General features: G+C 41.5%; 1 protein-coding gene across 2 annotated transcripts in view; it reads left to right on the plus strand.

The window, feature by feature from the left end:
- The window catches only part of KDM3B (lysine demethylase 3B), a 61,404-nt gene extending 43,052 nt beyond the window's left edge, over positions 1-18,352 (plus strand). For both annotated transcript variants that reach the window (XM_059061228.2, XM_059061230.2), the window contains 13 exons: positions 2,559-2,666; positions 3,845-3,972; positions 5,058-5,337; positions 6,081-6,337; positions 9,181-9,447; positions 10,257-10,428; positions 10,831-10,921; positions 11,068-11,198; positions 12,150-12,269; positions 13,274-13,413; positions 13,694-13,870; positions 14,947-15,081; positions 16,928-18,352. In XM_059061228.2, coding sequence (XP_058917211.1) covers positions 2,559-2,666; positions 3,845-3,972; positions 5,058-5,337; positions 6,081-6,337; positions 9,181-9,447; positions 10,257-10,428; positions 10,831-10,921; positions 11,068-11,198; positions 12,150-12,269; positions 13,274-13,413; positions 13,694-13,870; positions 14,947-15,081; positions 16,928-17,008 — 2,087 coding nt within the window. In that variant the 3' untranslated portion in view covers positions 17,009-18,352. The remainder of the gene's footprint in view (positions 1-2,558; positions 2,667-3,844; positions 3,973-5,057; positions 5,338-6,080; positions 6,338-9,180; positions 9,448-10,256; positions 10,429-10,830; positions 10,922-11,067; positions 11,199-12,149; positions 12,270-13,273; positions 13,414-13,693; positions 13,871-14,946; positions 15,082-16,927) is intronic.
- Positions 18,353-19,502: the final 1,150 nt, after the last annotated feature.

Raw genomic sequence — 19,502 nt, forward strand, 5'->3', positions numbered from 1 at the left:
CAGGGAAGCCCAATAATAATATTTTTAAAAGGCACATAGCTTGGAAAGAAGTAAAAGGGTTTTTATTCTCAGATGACATGATCATCTATATAGAAAATCCAAGAAATCTACAATAAAGCTACCAGAACTAATAAATGAGTTTAGCAAGATTGCAGGATACAAAGTCAACATAACAAAATTCAGTTCTATTTCTGTATGATGTCAGTGAACAATTAGGGATAGATTCAGCAAATATGTAAAAGACACATGTACTGAAGACTACAACATACTGCTAAGAGAAATTAAATGCTAAATAAATAAATGGAGAGATGTACTGTATTCACGGATAGAAGATTGAATATTAAGATGTCAGTTCTTCCAAATTGATCTATAATTAAGTGCAATTCCAATGAAAATCCCAAAAGGCCTTTCTGTAAAAATTGACAAGTTGTTTCTAAAATTTATATGAAATACAAATGACCTAGAATAACCAAAATTTTGAAAAAGAAGAATGAAGTTGGAGGATTTATACTACTTCATTTTAAGACTTTGTATAAAGCTACAGTAATCAAGACACTATGGTTAGTACAACAGAACAGAGTCTAGAAGTAAACCCACTCATATACATTCAACTGATTAGCTGCAAAAGTGCCAAGGTAATTGAATGGGAAAAGGTAGTCCTTTCACAAATGGTACTGAAATAACTGTATATACATATTCAAATAATCGAACTGTTTTTATTCACATTATATACAAAAAATTAACTCTAGTAAATCATAGACCTAAATATAAAAGTTAAAACTCTAAAACCTCTAGAAAAAAAATAGAAGACCTTTGTGTCCTTGGGTTAGATAAATATTTCTTAGATAAGACACGAAAAACAAAAGAAAAATTAATATCAAATTTGAAAACTGCTCTTCAAAAGACATTAAGTAAATGAAAAGGCAAGCCACATAGTGGGAGAAAAGATTTGCTGATCACATATTTGCTAAAGAACTTGCATCTATGCTGCATAGCACAGGAAGATCAGCTCTGTGCTTTGTGACCACCTAGAGGGGTGGGATAGGGAGGGTGGGAGGGAGGGTGACGCAAGAGGAAAGAGATTTGGGAACATGTGTATATGTATAACTGATTCATTTTGTTGTAAAGGAGAAACTAACACACTATTGTAAAACAGTTATACTCCAATAAAGATGTTAAAAAAAAAAGAACTTGCATCTATAATAAAGACCTCTTAAAACTCAATAACAAGAAGACAAAAAACCCAGTTGTGTTTTTTCTTTTTTTTTACTTTTAAAATTTATTTATTTTTGGCTGCACTGGGTCTTTGTTGCTGCTCTCAGGCTTTCTCTAGCTGCGGAGAGCAGGGGCTACTCTTCATTGCGGTGCGCGGGCTTCTCATTACAGTGGCTTCTCTTGTTGCCTAGAGCACAGGCTCTAGGTACATGGGCTTCAGTAGCTGTGGAACGCAGTCTCAGTAGTTGTGGTGCATGGGCTTAGTTGCTCTGCGGCATGTGGGATCTTCCCGGACCAGGGCTCAAACTCGTGTCCCCTGCGTTGGCAGGTGGATTCTTAACCACTGCGCCACCAGGGAATTCCCCACCAAAACCCAGTTTTTAAATGGGCAAAATATTTGAACAGATACTTCATCAAAGAAGATAGATCAATGGAAAAAAAACACATGGGAAAAAACTATCATTACTTACTAGGGAAATGCAAATTAAAACCATAATGAGAAACCACCAACCCCACTAGGATGGCTAAAATTTTTAAAACTGAGAGTACAAAAGTGCTGTCAAGGATATGGAGCAACTAAAACTTATTAAACATTGCTGATAGTAATGCAATTTGGTACCATCACTTTGGAAAACAGTATAGCCATTTCTTTATAAATTTAGACATAAACTAGCATTCCACTTCTAGGTATCTCCAAGAGAAATGAAAATATGTTCACACAAAGGCTTGTACTTGAATGTTTGTAGCACTTTATTCATAATAGCCAATAATGGGAAACAATCCAACTATTTACCAGCTGATAAGTGGGTAAACACAATAAGGTACATCCATACTATGGAACAGCACTCAGACATAAAGAGATGTGAATTACTGATAAATGCAACAATATGGATGAATCTCAAAATCACTGCTAAATTAAAGAAGCCCAACACAAATGACAAATGACATACTATATGTTTCCAGTGATAAGAAATTCTAGAAGAAACAAAATTTTAGTGTTAGAAAGTTGGTCGTTGGTGGCCAGGGGTTGAGGAAAGGGTATTGACTGTAAAGGGCTGAAGGGAACTTTAGGAAGGGATAGAAAATTTCTAAATCCTGAATGTAGTACTGTTTCTACAACTATATACATTTGTCTAAATTCATTGAAGTGTACACTTTAAATTGTTGAATTAATTTTATGTAAATTATACCTCAGTGTAGCAGTATTTTTAAAAGTTAGCTGTTATCTTCTTTGACCCATGAAAACATTGATTGGCCTATAAAGTCTGAAACCCTGACTTACTAAGAGAGATACATCTTGTGACCCTCATAAAATAAGTAAAGTCATTTCATTTCTGTTTCAGAGACAGAAGAGATAGGTGATGAAGAGGTTTTCTCCTGGTTGAAGTGTGCAAAGGGGCAGTCCCATGAACCAGAGAATCTCATGCCCACACAGATCATCCCTGGCACAGGTAAAGGAATTCCTTTTTTAGATTTGGTGGGGGAAAAAAGATGTTTTTAATTGAGCTATAATTTACACACCATAATGTTTGGTAAAATGGTTTATCTCAGCTTGACTCTTTTTAAGCCTCACTACATTTCCCTGAGAATTTGAATCTTCAGAAATGTTAGATTGTAAGCAGCCACTGCACCCACTTTGCCTCACCTTTCTGGGTGGAGGGGTTGGTTGCTTTTCAGATGTCATTTTACATTCCTATGGTTGGCTGGACCAGAATAGAAAAAGTCAGTCCGGGAATTCCCTGGTTGGCCAGTGGTTAGGACGCTGTGCCCTCACTGCCGAGGGCCCAGGTTCAATCCCTGGTCGGGGAACTAAGATCTCACAAGCCGTGTGGCCCAGCAAAAAAAAGAAAGAAAGAAAAAGCCAGTCCCCTGGCTTCCAGAAAGACCTTTGGTTCTAGATTTATAAAAATCCAGCTGAAGCTAATCAAAGCTCTTGAATCCATGAAGAAGGCAGCTTAACAGTAGAAATGAATGGTCATGTGGCAGCTTACTTCATTGATTCCTCCAGATAGTCTGTTTCCAGCTTCCACACTTCCATTAACATACACACACTGAAGTTGGTGAATCCTCTGCCTATATTCTTCCCCACTTTGGGGAGCCACCCCCTGGATCTTTATAACCCAGTGCATCTGAGCAGAAGAGCCCCCTGAGTGCTGTGGTCAGATGCCTGCTCCCTGCTGATCTAAGCATTGATTAAATGTTTGTGTAAAGTTTACATTGGTCTATTTTTTTTTTTAGGTATAACTTACAGTAAATCTCAAGTATACAATTCAAAATGTTTACATACGCTTGAACAATAGGGAATCTACCCCTAGAGTTTCTGCTAAAGAACACCTTGTTAACGTTTACTAGAGGAGGGAGGGAGTGTAGCTTAGTGGTTCAGTGCGCACAGAACTTTAGTGCTAGATAGACCTGGGTTAAAGTCTCGGTACTTTCATTTACCAACTTTATGTGCTTAAGCAAATAACCTAACTTCTCTGAGTCTCAATTTCATCATCAAAAATTGAGGGTACAAGCTGCTACGTCATTGAAATGTGGTAAAGCTTGAGAGAGATAATGTAAATAAGGTCTTTAGCACAATACCTGGCACATACAATTATTCTAAGGTTAATTGTTATTTTTTTTCCAGCTCTTTATAATATTGGAGACATGGTACATGCTGCCCGGGGCAAGTGGGGAATTAAAGCAAACTGCCCTTGTATTAGCCGGCAGAACAAATCTGTGTTGAGACCTGCTGTCACTAATGGGATGTCACAGGTAAAGTGGTGTGTATAGGTACAACTGAGAGAAACTCAAGTTCTTTGTACCAGCAAGTGCCTCATTTGCACCTCTGTTGTCCCAGGCTACTGTCAGATTCCTAGGGAATTGGGATGGGGAGGCTTGTCTAGAGAGAGACCCAGAAGTTACTCAAGGGATTTAAATTCCCCCTGACTGGTATGAGTTTCTCTTCATCTGTCTTTAAAACCAATTCAGGCTTGTTTGATAAATAGCACAAAGAGATTCTTTGCATCTTGTCAAGATTTGTACCTCAGGTTCCTTGTGTAGGTGAAGAGTACAGAAAGGGTCACTAGGAATACAGTCCTATCTGTGTGCATGGTCCCTGCCTTGTCATGTTAGGTACTGAGGTAAGAAATATGAATATTAGCCTGCTGATCTGGGATCATCCTACCCTGAAAGCAGTCCTAAGCCGTCACAGAGAGGCAGTAATTTTCTCATTGCTCTGTCAGAGGTGGAGGTCATTCTGGTGTGATGGTGACTATTTTGAATAAGAAGCTATTTTTAAAAAAGAAAAAAACCACACACACACACCTCTTACATTCGGAGGACTTTCCAGGAATGCTACACATTATCAATAAGACGTACAGGGATTAATGCTGAGAGATCTCAAAATATCTTTTCAGTAGAATTGACATATTAGAGCAAATCATCTGGAAAATTCAATAATAGAATAATAACCATTTTATTGAGCATTTATGTGTGCCAGACACTATGCTGAGCTCTTTGCATATCTCATTACTATCTCATTTAATCCTCAGAACAGCTCTATGCGGTCAAGTTCTAATCACCAATTTGCCAGTGCAGAATTTGAGTCTCAGGCATGCCAAACAAAAATGCTGTTTTATTTTCAAGTCTTGTTCACTGCTCTTTCCACAGAACCTAGCATAGTTTCTGTCACATTGTAGGACTCAACAATATATGTTAAATTAATGAATGAGTGAAATAGCAGTTTATGGGACAGTTACTTTCCCAGACCTGTTTAGTGTCAGCTGTCATTACTATTTGCATTGTATTTTTTCTACACAAGGACAACACTTTAACCATGTTGGCGTTCTGTGCTATAGCTTCCTAGCATAAACCCTAGTGCCTCTTCTGGAAATGAAACCACCTTCTCAGGTGGAGGAGGAACTGCATCGGTAACACAACCAGAGACTGACCATGTTGCCAAAGCCGACAGTACTGACATCAGATCTGACGAGCCTCTGAAAGCAGACAGTTCGGCGTCAAATAGCAATAGTGAGCTAAAAGCCATCAGGCCCCCTTGCCCTGACGCAGGCCCACCTTCCTCTGCCCTGCACTGGTTGGCGGATTTAGCAACTCAGAAGGCTAAGGAAGAAACAAAAGGTGAGATTAACACAAGCCTCTGCCCTGCCTGTGGGTGGAACACTTGAGTTATTCTGGGATTCTTCAAACTCACACATTACCATCCACATTTTTGAAACATGCCACTTGCTTTCTCTGGCTGATCATGTAAAATGAGGGAATCTCTTTCCACTTCTTTCTAGAAGTGGAGCTTTTTAAAAAAGGCACATGCCTGGGTTCTACCCCAAACTTCTTTAGTCAGAATCGATATAAAATTTTTAACAAGCTTCCCAAATGGCCCTGATAGCCAGTATTACTAGCCAGGAGGACTAGACTTGTTTTTCAGTGGGCACAAAATCACCTGGGGAATTGTTAAAAATGCAGATTCCTGTGCCCAACCAGAACTATTAAGTGAAAGTCTCTTGGAGTAAGACCAAGAATCTCCATTTTTAACAAGCACTCCAGGTGATTCTAATACTAGTATTCTGGAGACCCACTTAAAGAAACACTGTCTTAGAAATGGAGGGAGACGAAAGATGGATGGGAACAAAAGGAAGTTTGAAATCCAGATCTGGAAAAGAAAGGAAGAAGTAGGAGAGCTTCTCCTTGGCCATGAGACCTGCCATAGTCATAGCTCATCAGGCTTGGCCCAGACAAACTGTACGTAGTTTGGGGGGCAGGGGAGGGGAAAGTCTTTCCTCTTTACCACTTGGCTGATTTTTAGGAGTCAGTTGCCTGCTGGGTATTCCTTGTGCCTAATGCTATTCCTGGTTATGTTCTTACAGAAGCAGGGTCCCTGAGGTCGGTGCTCAATAAAGAGTCTCATTCACCCTTTGGGCTGGACTCATTCAACTCTACTGCAAAGGTCTCTCCGTTGACTCCAAAGCTTTTTAACAGTCTGTTACTGGGTCCCACTGCCTCCAACAACAAAACTGAAGGCTCTAGCCTTCGAGACCTCCTCCACTCCGGGCCCGGAAAGCTTCCTCAAACCCCCTTGGACACAGGCATACCCTTCCCCCCGGTCTTCTCTACATCCTCAGCAGTAAGTGTCCTCTCTACAACTCTAGCCTTTGCTGCTTTTCCACGAAAGAACCATCAGAGATCTGATAACTGGGTTAGAGGGTATATGACTGACTTGTGTCCTCCACATTATCAGTCCAGCTGACAAGATCTTTCTTTATATTAAGTTTTGGGAATGTTTGAGATCCTTTTAAGTAGTAAACCTTTTGTGCCATGTTAGGAAGTCAGTAGAAATTGAGATGAAGTTTTTCAGTCATCAGCAGAAATCACTTTATTTTCTTGACAATAACAGACATTAAATTTTTTTTAAATGTAGGCAGTACATTCATATTGTACTCTCTTGGGTATCTAATAGACGCCTCAAACCTAACACCTCTAAAACCACACTCCTGTTCTTCTGCCTGTGAGCCTGCGTCTCCTTTATTTTTTGCTTCTCTTGGTCAGTGGCTTCCAATTGCTTGGCGAAAAATCTTGGAGTCTTTTGGGACTCCCCTCTCACATTTCGTATCTAATCTGTTAGCATAACCTTTCAGTTTGATCATCAGAATGTATTCAAGTTCACCCATTTCTCATCAGCTCCACTGCTTCCTCTCTAGTCTGAGTCAACATCCTCTCTTGCCTGAATTTTTATAGTAAACTCCTTACAGGTCCTCTGTATTTCTTCCCTTTCTACACAGAGCAGCTAGAGTGGTTCTTTTAAGATATGTCACATTATATCACCTCTGCCTAAAATCTTTCAAGGGCTTCCAATTTCATAATAAAAGCAGAGTCCTTTCAGTGGACTATAACGTTCCAGCCCTATCTTCACCTCACTTCCCTGACTTCAACTACCACTGTTGCTCTCATTCACTCTGCTCTGGCCACACCCACCTTCTTGCTGTTTCTTGAACATGGCCAGGCATGCTCTCTCTTCAGAGCCTTTGCACTTGTCTTTTTCTCCACCGAGAACTCTTTTCCATGTCACAACATGGCCTGCTTCTTAATCAACTTCCTCTCCTCCCTCCTGAAATGTCACCTCTTCAGTAAGCCTTCTTAGATCACCCTTTTTAAAAGTCCATTCTACTCCCATCCTCCACTCATATCTGTTTCCTATGCACTTTTTTTAAAAAATTAATTAATTAATTAATTTTTGGCTGCATTGGGTCTTCGTTGCTGCACGCGGGCTTTCTCTAGTTGCGGCGAGTGGGGACTATCCTTCCTTGCGGTGCGCGGGCTTCTCATTGCAGTGACTTCTCTTGTTGCGGAGCACGGGCTCTAGGTGCGTGGGCTTCAGTAGTTGTGGCTCGCGGGCTCTAGGGCGCAGGCTTAGTAGTATGGCACATGGGCTTAGTTGCTCCGTGGCATGTGGGATCTTCCCAGACCAGGGCTTGAACCCATGTTCCCTGCATTGGCAGGCAGATTCTTAACCGGTGAGCCACCAGGGAAGCCCTGCACTTACTTTTTCCATAACACTTACTACCATCTGACTTGCTGTGTTTTATTTATTTTCTGCTTCACCTCCACTTAAAGGCATTTTTGTCTGTTTTTTGGTTTTTTGGTTTTTTGGGTTTTTTGTGCTGCACAGCTTTCAGGATCTTAGTTCCCCAACCAGGGATTGAACCCAGGTCCCCAGCAGTGGAAGCAGAGTCCTAACCACTAGACTGCCAGGGAATTTCCCATTTTTGTCTGTTTTATTCACTACTATATCCCTAGTGCCACAATGTTTGATACATAAGTATTTAGTAAGCATTTACTGAACTACTAAATTCAAAACATACAAAATTTAAATTTTAAAAATACAATGAAAAGTCTCCTTCCCACTGTTGCCTCCCTTTCTGTAGGTGACCATTGTTTCATGATTGTCCTTTCAGTGATATTAAAATATGTATATAGTTCCCCCTTTTACACAGATGTTTTTATACATTGCTTTTGTATTTTCAGTTTATATATTTCAGTGATCATTTCAAACAAGTACACAAATATGTTTCTCATTCTATTTTATGACTAATGACTGAAATTTGATGAACTGTGGGTGGTTGAGCCTTGTACAATGTGGGTTATTTGTTTCTCTTTTGGATAAATGACCAAAAAAATTACTTTGAGCTCTGTCTTATTTGTACTGCTCCAACTCCCAGTTCTCCTTTTTCTTTTTAAATTTTCCCAGGATGTTATATGATTACATATACTCTGTAGAGATCATGATTAGTGATACTTCAGACATTGTGTTACCAAGTTTACAAAAGCCCTCCCCTTCCTTCACTTCTGTGACCTTAGGTATGTCACTTTCATCTCTGGGCCTGAGCTTTCCCACCAGCTGAAACAAATGAGAGATTCTTGGTAGGGGACAGATTGGGGAGTAGGAGACTGCTTTCAGAATATAGTTATCTTGGGTACTCTGGTACAACTGTTTATTGGGGTACACTCCCTGGTAAAAAAAAAAAAAGTCACTGCCTTGATAAGTCACCTCAGTTACTTAATTGAAGTATATCCCTTGGGCATGCTGGCCAAAAAAAATGTGTAACCCTCAAAATAAATGATCTTTCTCACTCAGTTACAGCATTTTGTGATCCCTGCAGTCTACGTGCATATGCTTAAAACGGGGCTGAATGCCAAAGATATTTCTTAGGTCTCAAATCTCCTGCAGTAGAGGGGACCTTTCTATACTTTTTTTTCATAAATATAAAGCAAAATATTAAGGCTAGGGAAATGTAAGATAGTGACTTAATAGGCTCCCCCCTCCAACTACAAAAGACTTTACAATAACTTTTATGAAATTTAATCAGGTAGATCAGAACTCTGTGTGAATATAACTGTGAGACTGTTTTTGAATACTCTACTACTGATGGTGCCTCAGTCACACTAACCTGATGGGTTTGTGTCTGGCAGGGAGTGAAGAACAAGGCCAGCCTACCCAACTTCCTTGACCACATCATTGCCTCAGTGGTAGAAAATAAGAAAACCTCAGATGCTGCAAAGCGGGCCTGTAACTTGACTGATACCCAAAAGGAAGTGAAGGAGATGGTGATGGGGTTAAATGTGCTGGACCCCCATACCTCTCACTCCTGGCTCTGTGATGGAAGACTTCTGTGTCTCCATGACCCCAGCAACAAAAATAATTGGAAGATCTTCCGGGAGTGTTGGAAGCAAGGCCAGGTAAGCAAGAATAAGCAGATCCCAGGGTCGGCTGTCTGCCTGCCCACTATAGCTACCAGGATAGTTTCAATTCTCTCTGGGAGACACTTTGCCAAGGAGATTTAGACATATATTAAGTTTGTTGTAGACAGCCTTGCTACTTCGAGTTTTCTTGGATTTTTAAAAGTCAGAAGATTCCTAAAAATACATTGTGGATCTTTTTATTTCTCAGCTGTGTAGCTCTGTGTTCTTAAAAGGGCAGTTGAAATTCCTGTGAGGTTGTGATCTGGCATTAATGACACCTTTAGAGGAAAATCCGTAAGTGTGATATGGGGTGAGGCAAAAATGGGTGGAAGTGGGTGGTACTCTTCTAGGTAAATGTTTCAAGACCATACAAGTCTATGTGATAGTGTGATAACACTTCCTGATTTTTATATATTAGCAGGTGTGAGGGAGGTGGGGGAGGTTGTAGAATTGTCTGGATAGTTTTTCATTCGAGATGTGAGGACGTATTCTCAGAGTTTGCATTTGTCAGCTTTTCATCCTCTCACCTCAAAATAATGGTAGATACCAGGGCAGCAGAAGTAATTTTTGTGGAATGTGCCCCCACCCCCCACCCCCCGCAGTGAGAATCAAGTGTAATAACAGAGTAGAAGTGTTTTCATTTTCTGTAGCTGACATTGTTGAAATCCATAGATTCTGAAACTGGGAGGGAATAATAAATCATTGTGGAGAAGAGGTTGTCCCCAGGAAACCCTCCTATTCTGTCCCTTAGCCCTGAGCTAAGTATTTCCTAAGTGGCTCTGATTGAGATACTTTTGTTTCCACAGCCAGTGCTGGTATCAGGGGTACATAAAAAACTCAAGTCTGAACTCTGGAAGCCAGAAGCCTTTAGCCAAGAATTTGGAGACCAGGATGTGGACTTGGTGAACTGCAGGAACTGTGCTATAATTTCCGATGTGAAAGTTCGGGATTTCTGGGATGGCTTCGAGATCATATGCAGTAAGTAGCTTTGATATCTGGTTCAGTAAAAGCAAAGTAAGTGCAAAGTAAGCATCTATATGCCCAGCCCTAACCGCTGAAATAACAAATTACATCCTCTTAACAGGAGGAACATTCTTTCCTGGTGCCAACCAGGTAGCTGTCATGGCAATCACATGGCTCCCAGAGCATACCTGGACTTAAGCACATGGTCACATGGGATGTGTGGAGCACTTTCACTTTGAGATGGAAAAATGTATCATGTACTAAAGCAGTGGCTGAGGAAAACAAAGCCCACCTTATCCATTATGGGGGTTTACAAGTCTGAAAATGAGAGTTTAGTCTTCTAAACCTTTTAGTCACTGGAGAATCAGGCAGCAGCCAACCCAGCAGATATTTGTAGGAGTGCTTTCTGTCTTCCAGAGCGATTAAGGTCAGAAGATGGGCAGCCAATGGTGCTCAAACTCAAGGACTGGCCTCCTGGGGAAGATTTTCGGGACATGATGCCAACAAGGTTAGTGAACTACAGTGAGTTGTCTTGAGAGACTTGTGCTTTACTAAAGCTGTCACAAAGTAATCACAGAAAAGTGAACTCCACCTCTTTTCCTTTTTCCCCTTTAACAAGCTAAGTCATCTTTCATGCTTTTTTTTTTTTTATAGGTTTGAAGATCTGATGGAGAACCTTCCTCTGCCAGAATATACCAAACGAGATGGCAGACTCAATCTAGCCTCTAGGCTACCCAGCTACTTTGTAAGGCCCGATTTGGGCCCCAAGATGTACAATGCCTACGGTATGAGGGAGAGGCCATAATTGACCTTTTTGGACACTACTGTTTCCATTTCACCTATAGAGGGAGATTTGTAGTCAGGATCATGTGTAGAGATGATAGAGGGCAAAGTGACAGGCGCTGAAGAAGTTGACAGTATCCAGGATGGTTTAGAATATGTTTGCTTTTGTCATTGATTTGCATAATAGCCCTTTGGACCCAGTACTATATATGTATGTATGTGTGTATATATATACACACATACACACAGTATTTAGAAAGTTTCCTCTCAAAGGTTCCATCCAAGGGACTTCCCTGGCGGTCCAGTGGTTAAGACATTGTGTTTCCGCTGCAGGGGGTAAGGATTCTATCCCTGGTTAGGGAACTAAGATCCCACATGCCGCGTGGCACGACCAAAGATCCTTAGCTTTTAAGAGACTTGATAAGAGTGAAGATGTCTGAGTACCATGCTACCCAACCAGCTCTTTGTGAAGTCACAGTAATGTCCTAAATCACTGTGAAAGCCAAGCTTCATTTGAGTGTCCATAATGCCCATATCTCTTTTGCTTTTGAAGGAGAGATCATTTAGGAGGGTGAAATTGGATCAATGACCAAAGCTAATGATAGTGTCAACTCAGCTCGAAATCAGTTTTAAAACACTAGAAAAGAGATGAGGAGAATTATTTATTGATAAATAGATATACGTCATTCTCCCAGTGTTACACATTTAAGAACATCTTCAAGTATGTTTTCACTTGTAGGGTCTATATGGAATCTTCAGAATATTGCCCTTTCAGGAATTCCCTAGCGGTCCAGTGGTTAGGACTCCACGCTTTCACTGCCAAGGGCGCAGGTTCAATCCCTGGTCGGGGAACTAAGATCCTGCAAGCCTCGCGGCATGGCCAAAAAAAACAACAACAACAACAACAACAGAATATTACCCTGTCACCTTGCATATCTTCCTTTTACCTTCAGGCTTGATAACAGCAGAAGACAGAAGAGTTGGCACAACAAATCTTCACTTAGATGTGTCTGATGCAGTTAATGTGATGGTGTATGTTGGGATCCCCATCGGGGAGGGTGCTCATGATGAAGGTATGATTTCTAGAACCCAGTGCTTCAGCAGGGTGAGGTTTAGCCTCAGGAGTAAAATGGTGTGTCTTTCTCCTCAGTCAGGGCCAGTGGGTTTTTCTTAAATCTCTGCCAGGCATGATGCATGGTAGGTGCCCAGACAAAGGGGTGATTGCAGCAGAGAAGAGTGGTACTTGTGTATCTTTGACCAGAGTTATTGCCTCTCTGGGAATGCTGCCCTTTAACACTGAGTATGTAGCATCACAAAGAGGAATAAAGAAGAAAGGGCAAACTGCCCCACTTGGTCTATCACCCAGTTCAGCTGTGGGGTAATAGGTGATAAAGCCAGGTCATTTGCACAGAGATGAAACATAAAAGTGATATTTTGCTGCATTGCACTCTCTGCTATCTCAGTGTAGAATTAATGTGTGTTAATTATGGAAGTTTTAGAAAACAAAATTTTAAAGAAGAAAACTCAAAATCTCGAAGTTCAGGGATAATCAATATCATTACTTTGGTATATTTCCTGCCACACATTTGCTTTTGATGCTACACATCTGCACATCTTTCCATTAGGCTGTCATTTAAAGGGTCATAACAGACAAGGATTAGAAGCCAAGCCTCTTAACTTGCCAGAGAAGCTTTGCTCTTCATGGCCTTAAATCCACAGAATCGGAGAGTTTGAAGAGGTCTTGAGAAAGTATACAGTCCACCTACCTACAGCAGGAAATAACCTGCAATTTGAACATAAAATATGGCTACAAAGTTTGAGCAGGAAATATGTTTTAAAGGAACACTATATCTCCAAAAAATGCTGAGTCTCTGTTAAGTATGGAAGATGAGGGTAGCTCTTCCCATGTGTAGGAAGCTTAGACCAATGTGAGTTTTGATTCTTTGATTCTACCTTATATCACTCCAGAGAGATAGTGAATAGTAGAGACTAAACTTGTTTGAATTGGACATTTTGCTTCACTCAGAGGTACTGAAATGGCTGGTTACGTTGAAAAGTGTCACTTTGCTCTTTTCAGAGGTGCTCAAGACAATTGATGAGGGAGATGCTGATGAGGTGACAAAGCAAAGGATTCATGATGGAAAGGAGAAACCTGGTGCTTTGTGGCACATCTATGCAGCCAAGGATGCGGAAAAGATCCGGGAGCTGCTGCGAAAGGTATGTCCCTGGGTGGGGTCCCAGCTCACAGATGAAGGGTCTGGGGATGCTGAGACAGCCTGCCTAGGGTTTCTCATGTGGAGTCCCTTGGCATTAAAGACCTGTGCCCTCTGTCAAAATGCCCCGTAGGGCTGAATCCACACTTAGAGGATATTGAATAAAGTAGAAACTTTGGCCCACCAGTGATGTTACTGCAGCAAGTTGGATTTATCCTGTCAATAATCTTTATGTATTTATTGATTTTTCCATCTTTGGGTTTTGATCATGGTTTCATGATCAGGTTGGAGAAGAGCAAGGCCAAGAGAATCCCCCTGATCATGATCCAATTCATGACCAAAGTTGGTACTTGGACCAGACCCTACGTAAGCGACTCTATGAGGAATATGGTGTGCAAGGCTGGGCCATTGTTCAGTTCCTGGGAGATGCCGTCTTCATACCTGCTGGAGCCCCACACCAGGTATGTTCCAACTTGGGGCTAGGGCTGGCTCCACAATTCCCATAGTCCTTATATCTGTGTTTCTTGCTAATCTGGCAATAGGTATAAATGGCTAGGTTAGACTGATTGCTCTTCAAGTGCAACTTATTTTTTTTTTTTTTTTTTTTTTTTTTTTTTTTGCGGTATGCGGGCCTCTCACTGCTGTGGCCTCTCCCGTTGCGGAGCACAGGCTCCGGACGCGCAGGCCCAGCGGCCATGGCTCACGGGCGCAGCCGCTCCGCGGCATGCGGGATCCTCCCGGACCAGGGCACGAACCCGTGACCCCTGCATCAGCAGGCGGACTCCCAACCACTGCGCCACCAGGGAAGCCCAAGTGCAACTTATTTTTTGATTTTTAATTTTCTTCCATGTAATTTTATTTTTTTAAATTTAATTTTATTTATTTATTGGCTGCGTTGGGTTTTTGTTGCTGCGTGCAGGCTTTCTCTAGTTGTGGTGAGCGGGGGCTACTCTTCATTGCAGTGCATGAGTTTCTCATTGCGGCGGTTCTCTTGTTGCGGAGCACAGGCTCTAGGCACGCGGGCTTCAGTAGTTGTGGCATGCGGGCTCAGAAGTTATGGCTCACGGGCCCAGTTGTTCCGCGGCATGTGAACTCCTCCCGCACAAGGGCTTGAATCCATGTCCTCTGCATTGGCAGATGGATTCTTAACCACTGCGCCACCAGGGAAGTCCCCCTTCCATGTAATTTTAAATGCTCATTTAAAGATTTTAAAATAAGGGAGAACTATTAAAGAAAAGGTGAGTCTCTGTTCAGCTACCTATGCCATATCCCTTTTCAGTCCCCTTGTCCTGCCTTCTCCAGAAAGTAGCCTACTGTTAACAGTTTGGTGTATATTTTTCCAGATCCTTTTCTGTGCAAATACTAACGTTTTCATCTATAAATATATACTTATAGTCTTTCTGCATTTGTTGTCTTTATGAAAATGGAATATCATAAGTATTTCTAAAGTGTTTTTTTAAATGTTATGATGGACAGTTTCCACCTGTTGCTGACTCTCTAGTGCCTGATGTTTGCCTCTGTACTTTTCCTCTCCCAGGTGCACAATCTATACAGTTGCATAAAAGTAGCAGAAGACTTTGTATCTCCAGAGCATGTAAAGCACTGTTTCCGCCTGACTCAGGAATTCAGGCATCTCTCTAATACTCATACAAACCATGAGGATAAACTGCAGGTAAAGAACTCCTCCTCCACCCCAACCCTGTCTTCTCATCTCCTACCAGGCTACATACACAGGAGGCACATTCTGCTTTCTGAGGATATTACCTGGGCAGTATAACTTCAGAGAGATGATTAAGGGACACATGTCTGGGTTATGGAGTCCTCCCTCCAGGAAGTATTTAATCAGTCCTCTTCAGGTTTGCTTTTAGAGAATATGAATCTTTTAACCCAATCACTTCCAGTGTGACAATCTTCTTTTTCTCTGCCCCTGGAAGATACAGTGTATCCGTGTTAGTAACTGACTAGACTGACTTCCTCAGTCAGGTGGGACAAGCACTGTGGCAATGTGTTCTAAACCTCTTTCCCTGAAGCTGCTTCTCACAGCAAATTTCTGTGCAAACTCAATTCCTTAGAGCCCTGCTAGGGACTGTAATCCATGTCCCTAAGAGTTGTTTCCCACTTGTAGATCTAAGCTGGACAATCAGATTAGGTTTTCCTCTGCTCAGAAATGGATTGGAACTTTAAGGGCAGAATTTCATAGTTAATATACTTGGATGCTTTAATAACATTAAAAAAAGAAAAAGAATAAGGAAGCAAGATTTCCCAGGCAGAACTTCAGCATCTGAATAGGCGTTCTTCCAGCCCCTCACGTGTGACCTGTTTTCCTCCACCGTGCCTGTAACTCAGGTGTGTTTTCTTTGGTCAGTAACCCATGAGGTTGGAGATTTTTCTTGGTTGCTGGTAGATTTAATTACCTTTAACCCTGAACTTGATCTGTTTTGCTGTTCCTTTTTCAGAATTATGGAATATTTCAACCATAAAGTTCTTATGCAAAGTACCATCACATTGATAAATAGATAACATTGATATTATAGATATATAATGCAAGTATTCAGGCATACATATTTCAGACCCCACCTCCATTAGGTCTCTACTTGTTACATGTCACCTCCCAATCCTCTGTCACTGCTTTATTTTTTTCTGTAGTATTTTTCACGGTGTAACATACTATGTATTTTATGTTTGTTTCTATCCCTACTAGGACATAAGCTGTTTAAGCTCCATGAAGGCAGGGATTTTACTGTTTTATTCACTGCTTTTCCCTAGCACATAGTAGGTACTCAGTAAATATTTATTGAATTAATACAAAAAATGTAATAGAGAACAGCAAAGGGGGCTTGTGTGCCCATAACTCAGCTTAAGAAATAAAGCATCATATACGTACCACATACACAATATATACATATACAACAACTACATTATTGAAGCCTCCATGTACTCTTTCCCATTCCACCTCCTCAGAAATAATCACAGTGTTGGTTTGAAAATGTCTTTATCCTGTTCACTTTATTTTAATAACTTTTACTTCACATACGTGTTCCTTTTTGACAAATTAGAAAATATGTATAAGCACAAAAGGGAAAAATACCCAATAAATCCTACCTGCCCACTTTTGTTTTAGTGCATTCTTATTAGCTACAGGACCTCAGGTAAGATTCTTAACCATGGAATCTCAGTTCTCATCTGTAAAATGGGGATAATAATAGAATCTACCTCATAGTATTATGGTAAGGATTAAATGAAAGTCCACATAAAGAGCTTAACAGTAGTTCCCAGCATATAGAGGATGGTGATTACATAGCCTTTCAAATGATGAAATCATTCTTTTTTGAATATAGACTATATATCTTGTGTGACTTGTAAATCACCTTTTGGGATTGATTTAGGAAGCACGCAGTCCTGGTTGAGGGCTTTCCTCACTAATCAGAGGCTTTTAGTCGGTGTAGGACATAACATTTTCATTTGCAGAACACAGTCTGTGGCTGCCATAAACTGACTGTGCTGATTGCTCTCTCCAGGTGAAGAACATCATTTATCATGCAGTGAAAGATGCTGTTGGCACCCTCAAGGCTCATGAATCCAAGCTGGCAAGGTCTTAGGCGTGGAGAAATTCCAAACTCGCCTGTGAAGCAGGTCTTTCACTCACAACACATACAGGGAACAGCAGGGTTCTCTGCTGGAGCAGAGGTCCTTCACTTGGAGCCAGTGTGGTCAGTATTACAAACTCTCCAGCCACTCTTTGCTGCCTCAACACTGAAGGTTGACACAGGAAAGTCGCACTGTTCACATATACAGTTACAGACTCCAAGCCAAGGGTGCCACATGCCCATCCTGTGGCCTTTTGGGACTCTGAATTGCCTGAATATCGCTGGGCTTTCCAGCACATTCTCATGATTTGAGATTCGTGGAAACCAGGAATGTGGGCACACCTTTCTTTTCTTTTTCTCTTGTGCCTAGTTAAGTGGGAATGTGTTTGGAGGTAGGGGGAATCACATAACTGGTACAAGTGGGGGCTAATTGCTTAAACACACCTGGTGGAAGCCTGACGGTGTCTCTGCACATGACCTCTGACACACCCCATCCCGGGAGCCGGGTGAAGCCTTTCCGCACCATCTCTCCCGTAAACAGTGGAGTCTGGAAGGACACAGGGGGAATCCACTGCTTTTCCCAAGGGGCTCCAGGATTAGGAAACGTGTGTATTTAGTGAAAAATAGGTTTGTAGTGAAATAGTTACTATTTCATGAAAGTAGATATTTTTAGAACTTTTGAAATACCACAGTTGTTTTCCTGGATTATGAGGAAAGGCACATTACATTTAGTCTTCCTTTCGATAAAACTCTTTGAAGAAATAAGATTTTTAGAAATCAACTGCCCATTATAGCACAAAAATCAGCCAAAGCAGAATTTTAAAGAATTGGCTTTGTAGGATTCTTTTAGTTTCTCCCCATCCCATCTCAGTCCTATCTTGAGGGAACAGCCATCTTGAGAAAGAACTTTGTCATGTCTGTGCTGTTGGTGTGTTCCACGCATACACACACTGGTGACTCCAGGACCCATTTCCATCTATTACCAGCGTTCCCTTGGGACTCCTCTTATAGTTCCAAATGCGAAGGAAAGTTTGCTTTCCTACATGAGGCTTTTTGTTTTGGGGGTTTTTTTGTCCGGAAATATTTTCAGCAAAACTTTACAATGCAGTGGAGTTTTATTAAGAATTTATTTGAAAATGATGGAATTCATTGGCCCATAGGTACATTGGAAAATGTATCTATCTTCCCGGCTGTACTGTAGTGCCCTGCAGGCTTGTTTATATGTTCACAGTTACATTTTTTTTTAATAAAAGTCATTTACTGTAGAATACTTTTAATTTCACTTTCTGTATTTTAATTTTGTTGAAGGGCTGATTGGGATTTCCATGTTCTTATTAAAAATCTAACAAATCTGTTTGTAGTGGACTAAATTCTTCCTGTGCCAGCCATTCTAAAAAGCAGGGCCAGGTTGAGGATGGGGTTGGAGGTGGAGGATGGTTCATTTTCATATCATCATTACATTGTTGCATCCGATTATTACTCTTTGCTTCCCGAATGTGTCCAATTGGGAGAGGGAAGTGCCAGGTCATTGTGGTTTGAGAGCTTGGGGATGAAGGGAAGGTGCTACATGAGTTAGAGGGTAGGAGCAAAGATGGGCTTTCCATAGTTTATGCTCTATGGGAAAGCTGGGTTCCTACCTTCCTGAACAGTCTGGGGGGAAAAGGCCATGGGAAGTGGCCTGAGCAAGGTTTTGGGCAATCAGTGACAAAAGTTCATCAAAACAAGAGGCCTGGCTGTCCACGTATGAAATTAAAGTGGCTTGAAGGGTGGGGACAGACTACATTCCAATTAGAAAAGGCCTTTTGAAGAGGAAGTTGTAAAGAATAGCAAGAGGGGTCATCAGAAGCTGCTTCTCTGGATCCTGTTGGGAAAGCATCTTCCAAAGTGTTTCAGCCTAGAAATACAATTATCCAGGTGGAAATAAACCATTGTGTGGTTCAAGGATACTGAGCTTGAATAGGACCATAAGTGAAATACAGAGTTCTGAGCATGTCCTTTCAACCTGGATGGGCACGGGTTGATGCTGTGGTCATCAGAGGATTACACCTCGACATAAAGAATGCAGAAGCTTTGAAATGGTACAGGAAAGGAAAGCAGTGGGGGAAGGGGGGTTGCAGAGGTTGCTGGAGCTTTGTTGCTTTGGTGAAAATCAGGAGGCAGGCTAGCCTACATTCTGGATATAAATGTCTTCAGAATTAGGGCATCCACTGCCGCCAGTGCTTGCTGATGGGGATGGAATTGGAGCCCCTGGATTCATCTCCTACCTGGACCCCAGGCCTCTCTACCAGCCTCTGTTTACCAAGAGGCACTCCCCTGCCCCAGGGTATCCACCTTGAGAGCACAGGGCTCAGTTCCCTTACAAAACTGAAAAAGCAGATCAGATTGGGAACAGGGTTAGGTCCTTTTCCAACTGGAGTGATTGGTGATGGTGGGGTGGACAGATGCCCCTCTACCTTTGACTTCAGGACTTCCTGGGTGGGTGTCTTGACGGCCTGTGATGGGGGAG

Source organism: Kogia breviceps, chromosome 4 (assembly GCF_026419965.1).
Source record: "Kogia breviceps isolate mKogBre1 chromosome 4, mKogBre1 haplotype 1, whole genome shotgun sequence".
Lineage (NCBI taxonomy): Eukaryota > Metazoa > Chordata > Mammalia > Artiodactyla > Physeteridae > Kogia > Kogia breviceps.